This window comes from Rattus norvegicus, chromosome 20 (genome assembly GCF_021556685.1).
Source record: "Rattus norvegicus strain SHRSP/BbbUtx chromosome 20, alternate assembly SHRSP_T2T, whole genome shotgun sequence".
Classification (NCBI taxonomy): Eukaryota; Metazoa; Chordata; class Mammalia; order Rodentia; family Muridae; genus Rattus; species Rattus norvegicus.
This window is the reverse complement of record NC_141553.1, coordinates 5528403-5535236: the sequence shown is the minus strand read 5'-3', so window position 1 is coordinate 5535236 and position 6834 is coordinate 5528403. Positions and strand designations below refer to the sequence as shown.

At 53.6% G+C, this 6834-nt stretch overlaps 1 protein-coding gene across 1 annotated transcript; it reads left to right on the top strand.

Moving 5' to 3' along the window:
• The first annotated feature begins 2029 nt into the window (after positions 1-2029).
• RT1-DMa (RT1 class II, locus DMa) lies at positions 2030-5437 on the top strand. The gene is given in 5 exon segments (NM_198741.2): positions 2030-2169; positions 3442-3726; positions 4245-4523; positions 4751-4879; positions 5183-5437. Coding segments are annotated over 5 exon segments (783 nt in total). The 5' UTR covers positions 2030-2084; the 3' UTR covers positions 5188-5437.
• The last annotated feature ends 1397 nt before the right edge of the window (positions 5438-6834 follow it).

The following is a 6834-nucleotide window of genomic DNA, read 5'->3' as shown; positions in this document are numbered from 1 at the left end:
GGGGGCGCCGTTCATCTTGATAAAGCTGTTTGCAGTTTGCATTGTACCCTGACTGTGCTGTCTTCTGGAGATCCGTGTGCATAGCCTGACCCCAACAGCAGACCCGAGTCCCTCACCCCCATGCAGCTGCCATTGGGAGTTTAAGCTAAATGCCAACATGACTGGATTTACAGTCACCGTGGAGACACATGGGTGTACCTATGAGGGTGTTTCCAGAAAGGTTTAAGTCAAGAGGAATGACCTGCTCTAAATATGGGCTGGGCTCCCCGGTTGAATAAAAGGATCTTGGAGGAAGAACAACTTTATTCCACCACAGTGTTCAGCTAGCAGGTGGCAGGCACTGATTCTGAACAGTTGGGCAGCTCTCTGCCTCCTGACTCATGTGACCAGCGGCCTCATGCCTTCCCACCATGGTGGACTGTCTCCTCACAAACCCTCCATATAAGCCGCTGATAAAGCATAGTAATTAAGAACACCACAACCAACATGCTATAACTGTTAAGATATGGGCCAGTGGGGTGGCTCAGCAGATCAAAGTGTGTGCTGGGTGAGGCTTGCCAACCTGAGTTTGACTCTCAGAGCCCACAGTGAAAGTCCTCCTCTCACCTTTTCACTCACAGAAGGCCCTTTAAAGATCCACCTTCAGTGTTTCCAAGTCTCCTCCTCTTGCCCTTTGGGGCCACTCTAAGTTAAAACAAGGGTCACTGGAGCACAGGCACAGGCACTCACCGACAATCTAGCCTGAGTAGTAGCTCAGTGACAAGCAGGTGGCAAGACATTAGGCAAATAGATGACTCACACCTGGGGCAGGAGGTGGTGTGAGGCGAGATGAGCTCTCCCTGGGAGGCTCAGAACAGTGCAAAATCCAAAACTTGCTATGCTGGGTGTGGCGGCCCACGCCTGCAGCCCCAGCCTCAGGAATGTGAGGCAAGAGGATCACTGCTTTCGAGGCCCTCCTGGGCTACATCTGCCCTCCTGGAGCCTTGGGTTCAATTCCCAGCACCAAGTGAACCAGGCACGATGGTGCTTGTCTGTAACCCAAGCACTATGGTTGTGGAGCTTGAGGAGCACAGTGAATTCCAAGCCAGCCTGTGCTACATAGTGAGACTCTGTCCCAGCCCTTCTTGCAAAGCCTTGGTTTAGTCAAGCCTTGTTAATGGAATTAACAAGGTGTGAGGTGCTTGCCTGCAATCCCAGCACTGGGGAGGTGGAGGCCGACTGATCAGACGTTCAAGGTCATCCTCGGACACAGAATGAATCCTAGGCCAGCCCGGGATACATGAGATCCTACACCACAAACAACACAACACAACACCCCTGCCCTCCAAATTATTTTTCTGGAACTTTCTTTTTCTTTTCTTTTCTTTTTAGACAACAGATTTTTTTTTCCTTTATTTTTTCTTTATTGTATGTATGTGAGTACACTGTCTTGTTAGTGTTTTCAGTCACACCAGAAGAGAGCATCGGATCCTATTACAGATGGTTGTGAGCCACCATGTGGTTGCTGGGATTTGAATTCAGGACCTTGGCAAGAGCAGTCAGTGCCCTTACCCACTGAGCCATCCCTCCAGCCCTGGAATTTTCTATTCAATATTTTCAGGCTGAAGTTGATTCCAAGTACTAACCTATGGAACATGCAACCTAAAACGAGGGACCCACTGCGCACCTCTTGGAATTTGTAGGCTTACATTCAATGCCAACTTTCTTGGGAGGGGGACCTGGGAGGGTCTGAGAGCCCTGAGGATTTGGCTAAAAAGAGTCGATCCGGTTCTGGCTTTCTGCTGCCAGGCGGCGCTGCTCTGAATAACCAGGCAGCCACCTGCTGGAGCCCAACTTTCCACCAGGGGGCGGAGGTCTCCAGAGAGGCCCTCCTGGCCCCACTGGCCTTGGAGACAAGTCTTCAAGAGGTGCCTGGACTCAAGCTTCTCCTTGGCGACTGATGATGTCAAGCTGTACACTTCTGTGATTGGTTTAGCCGAAATGAGCCGAGCAGCTATTGGAGAGTCTCTGTAGAAATCTAATGGTTCTGGAAGGGAGCTGGGCACCCGGGAGTGAAAGCGCTCACTCGCTGAGGGTGTTAAGGTATGGAGCATGAGCAGAAGTCAGGAGGGCTGCTGAGGCTGCTGCGGCTTCTGTGGCTGCTGCCTCACTCCTGGGCGGTGCTTGAAGGTAAGACCCTGCCTCCCCTTTGCGTGCGTGCCGAGGGCGGTGGAGCCCAGGGGTCTCAATAGAGGAGATGAGCCTCGGTCTTGAATGCCAGGCGGGGCTCCGTGGCAGTGGAAACGGTAACAGATCCCGAGGGAGAGGGCTGCTGTTCACGAATGGCAAGCAACCCAACTATTTCAAATGCTGCGTCTGCGTGCTAGCTAGCCACTTTTCAAATGAAGAAATGGGACTCTGCTGGCTTAAAAGACCGGAGCACATTCTGTTCACCAAGTGGGGAAATGACAAGAGTCCGCGAAGTAATTTACATTTTTTCCAGTCAGGATCCTACCGTAGTCTGTTGTCAGCTCACATTCTTGACCTGTTTCTTAGTTTCTTCTCCAGGAGGGTTGGGGCAGGATGTAAGAACATCCTGGAAGGTCCCTCTCACGGTGTGTTTGTTCTTCTGGGTGTTTGCTGAAAAGCCTACTGTCTGGGGGGATTCCTGTCAGGAGATTCAAAGAAGATTGCTATTTCCTGTAGCCAGGGGTTCAGCACCCCCCGCCCCGGGTCTGTCAGCGCAAGGTCTGCAGTGTTTAGGTCAGGGAATAGGTTGTCAGAGAGGGCCAGGCGCCACTGAAGTGGCCAAGCAGGTCCAGAGACTGGCTGACTTTTACACTGTGTCTGGGGTAGCCTGAGGCCACATCATTATGGTTTAGGGAGGCCGTGGCCCTTCCCCACACCCCCCAAGACAGGAGTCACATCCATGGCTTCTGAATTAGATGAAGGTGTCCACTGTGCTGTGGTCATGGGCTTGGCGAGGGGTTCAGGCTGCCTCCATGGCTGGTGTCTTTGAGCCGTGCACAAACTCGAGTAGCAGAACGACTTGGCCCGTTGCTGCCTTCCCCACACTTTTGCTCTCTATTTTTGTTTGCTTTTTTTGTGACAGACCCGTGGGCCCCCCAGCCTGGCTGTACGTAGCTGAGGGTGGTTTTAGATGTCAGGTCCCTTGGCCACAGTTCCAAGGACTGGCATCCCAGGTGTGCACAGGTGTGGCACCCAGGTGTGCACAGTTGCTTTTTTATGTGTAAGAAAGTTTGGAAAGATTCCTTGGTTTTTCTCCCATTGGGAGGAGGAAGCTAAGCAGCAGGTGTAGGGAGGGGGTGGTGGTAGGCCATATCTCTGCTGCACCCCTAAAATGGAGACCTCACTGTTTTCTACCTTGAAGAGAAAGTGTGTGTGTGTGTGTGTGTGTGTGTGTGTGTGTGTCCAAGCCCTGAACCCCTTGTCTCTTTGCAGCTTCTCCCCAGGCGTGGTGGGATGAGTCGCAGAACCACACATTCCGTCACACTCTGTTCTGCCAGGATGGGTTTCCCAACATAGGGCTCTCCGAGACCTACGATGAGGATGCACTCTTCTCCTTCGACTTCTCCCAGAACACCAGAGTGCCCCGGCTGCCTGAGTTTGCTGAGTGGGCTCAGGAACAGGGAGATGCCTCTGCCATTGCGTTTGACAAAGGCTTCTGCGACATGTTGATGCAGAATGTGAGCCCGCGGCTTGAAGGTCAAATCCCAGTGTCCAGAGGTCAGGGACAGGGAATGGCGCTGCGGGGGGGGGGTACGGGGGCGGCTGTCTTACTCCCTCAAACTTCACGTCAACTCTCACCTTTCCCGCCTGCCTCCCGGCTCTGCTTGGGTCTTTTCTTCTCTACCTCAACACTTCTCCCGTCAGCTACAATCTGTACCCTGGGTTTCTTGGTGGGGAGGAGGCAGCCAAAGGCATTGAAATCTACTGGACTTGACGACCCCCCCTGAATGTCTGCATTCTCATTGCTGTGCCTGGCAAGATGGAGGGATGAGCTTGAGTTTTAACAGGAAGCCGGCGTCAGATGCCAACCTGGCTACAGACAGGAAGTCAGGGCAGAGGGGTCCGTCCACACAGGGTCCTAGCTGTAGGTTTTGCTGGGAACACCCTTCCGGGAACCCCAGATGCCCTCATCTCCGTGTTGGTTCCATGTCTGCCCTCCCTTACCCGTGTCTCAACTCTCCAAACAGTGGCGCCATCTAAACTTGCCCCTTCTCCTCCTGGCACCACCTCCCCAGGTTTGCCTTCGGCTGAGGTGTTCACCCTGAAGCCCCTGGAGTTTGGCAAGCCCAACACGCTGGTCTGTTTCATCAGCAACCTCTTTCCACCGACTTTGACGGTGACCTGGCAGCATCATTTCGTCCCCGTGGAGGGAGCCAGCCCCACGTCCGTGTCAGCCATCGATGGGCTCACCTTCCAGGCCTTCTCTTATTTAAACTTCACACCGGAGCCCTTCGACCTTTACTCCTGCACTGTGACGCACGAGATTGACCGCTACACGGCGATTGCCTATTGGGGTGAGGATCCTTTCCTTGAAGGCCAGTCCCATGAGGGTCGAAAGGGCCCAGGCACGTGAGAGAGGCTCTCTCATTTTCTTTGGACTCCTTGAATCTAGTCTCCACTCTAGCCAACGTCAAGCTTCCACGAGTCAGTTCTCCCTCGCTATCCCAGATACCCAAGTCCCTCTGGTGGAGTGCTCCCCCCAAGTTGGGCCTCCAGGATGACCTCACCCTCTCTGCTCTAGTACCCCAGAACGCCCTGCCTTCAGATCTCCTGGAGAATGTACTGTGCGGTGTGGCCTTCGGCCTCGGTGTGCTGGGCCTCGTCGTGGGCATTGTCTTCTTCATCCGCTCCCAGAGACCTTGCTCAGGGGGTAAGTCACTTGGGGAGGGAGGGAACCAGGGACAAGAGTGCCAGTGTGGTCTGGGGGGCCTGAATGTCCCACACTAGGGCTGCATCTTGCTGTCCGGGGGCCCTGTTATACAGTTATTGGGGGACACAGAAATGGCTCGGAGCGAGGATGAGGTGACCTGGGGACTTATGGGAAACATGCTTGGGAGAACACGGAGAGTCAGCACGCAGTTGGAAGCGAGTTGGGAGCCTTGTGAGCTGAGGAGGCTCTTCAGGAAAGGAGAGGGTCCTTCAGGTGGCTCCCCTCACTCTGCTCTCTCTTCAGACTGATTCTTCCCAAGGAGGGCTTGGAACAGCACCAGCCAGGCCGGCAGCGATGTCCAGGCATCTCGCGCTTACCAGGGTCTTTCCTCAGAGCCGAAGTCCCCGGGATCCCTTGGGGTGCGTGCCGGCATGCTAAGGGGTTCCGCTGTCCCTGGACTTACATCCAGAAAAGCCGGAGTCAGGAGCCCCGGGCCCCACCAGACCACTACCTTATACCTTCCCTCATCCAGGAAATAAAGTTTATTTCTTAACATCAGTGTGGCCTCTCCCTCCATACATTAGACAAGCGTCTACCGCTGAGCCACGCCTTAGCCCTCTGTGCCTTCTATTTAACTCCTGGAATTTGCTTCTGGATGCCTGACCTGAGTGGCTTGTCACTTCAGCTTCACGATGCCTTAACCTGGACACAGCTCATTAGGCAGGGAGATGAGAAAAGCCCTCTCCTCAGCCAGGCTCCGGTTCCCGGATCTCAGCGAAGCTGACAGTGCCTTTTACCCCATTGGCTTGCACGTGGGAAGGCAGAGTTTCCAATAATCCACTCACAAAGCGGTTGAGGAAATTGTGTGTGTGTGTTTTGGTTCCCCCTTGCGAACCCGTTCATAGCTTTCCGCCTTGAGGAATATCTAGCTCCCTCCATTCCTTGCGGTACCAAGGAAAACAGGAGCTCAGGGGCGGTATGCTCCGCCTCTAGCCGCTCTTTTGATTGGTCAGATCAGTTCCAAGCAGACAAACTCTCTGAGCCACTGAAGTGAAGTGGGAACAGCCAATGAGGCTGAAGAAACTCTGGTTCTTTCACCCCACCTGTTCAGTGGCCCAGGGCGACTCTGTCGCTCTGTCCCGGGCAGATGGTGGGAGCCGGTGGCACGTGACTGCTGCTGGTAAACTCTTTCACACACATTTTATTCCTTGCTTTCTGCGGCCGAGGCTAACTCATAGGATTAGTTTGGAATGGGCAAAGCCAGCTCCTTTTTTCATATCGTATCGTAGTCTAAGGGACACACATCATCCAGCTCTTCCTAGGCCTTGGCTCTTCCCCTGGACCGCGTCATTTCTAAGAGCTGAGTATGTACTGATAAAGACCTCGGGAATGCACGACTGTCAGCTTCCCCGTGTGCTTCAGAACGAGTGACCTACTGTCTCTGTGCCTTCGTGCCAATGTTCAGTAAAGGATACTAACAGCCGCGTCTCCCTTGTAGAGTTGTAACAAACCTAGTGATTACTTACTCTTGTGATTTTTTTTTTTTGCATGTGAATGGGTGCACGACCTTGTGGGAGGTAGATACCAGGAATCCCCCATCCTCTACCCATCTCCCACCTCATTCACTGAGACAGATCTCTCATTCAAACCCAGAGCTCACCCACCAGGCTAGTCTTGCTAGCCAGCCTGCTTGGAGCACTGCCCCCTCTCTGACTTAGGAGGCTGGGATTACTAGTGCCCGCCATGTCTTCCTGGCCTTTCCGTGGGTTCTGGGTATCAAACTCTGGTTCTTATATTTGTATGGCAAGAGCTCTAATTGTCCAGCGATCTCTCCAGCCCCTCCTGCATGCTGGGTAAGTGCTCCAACCACTTATCAGCACCCCAGTCCCTCTGTTGTCTTAACCTGGGGGCTGCTGAGAGCAGTTTCCCACGGAGAAAGGGCAGGGTAACAGCGT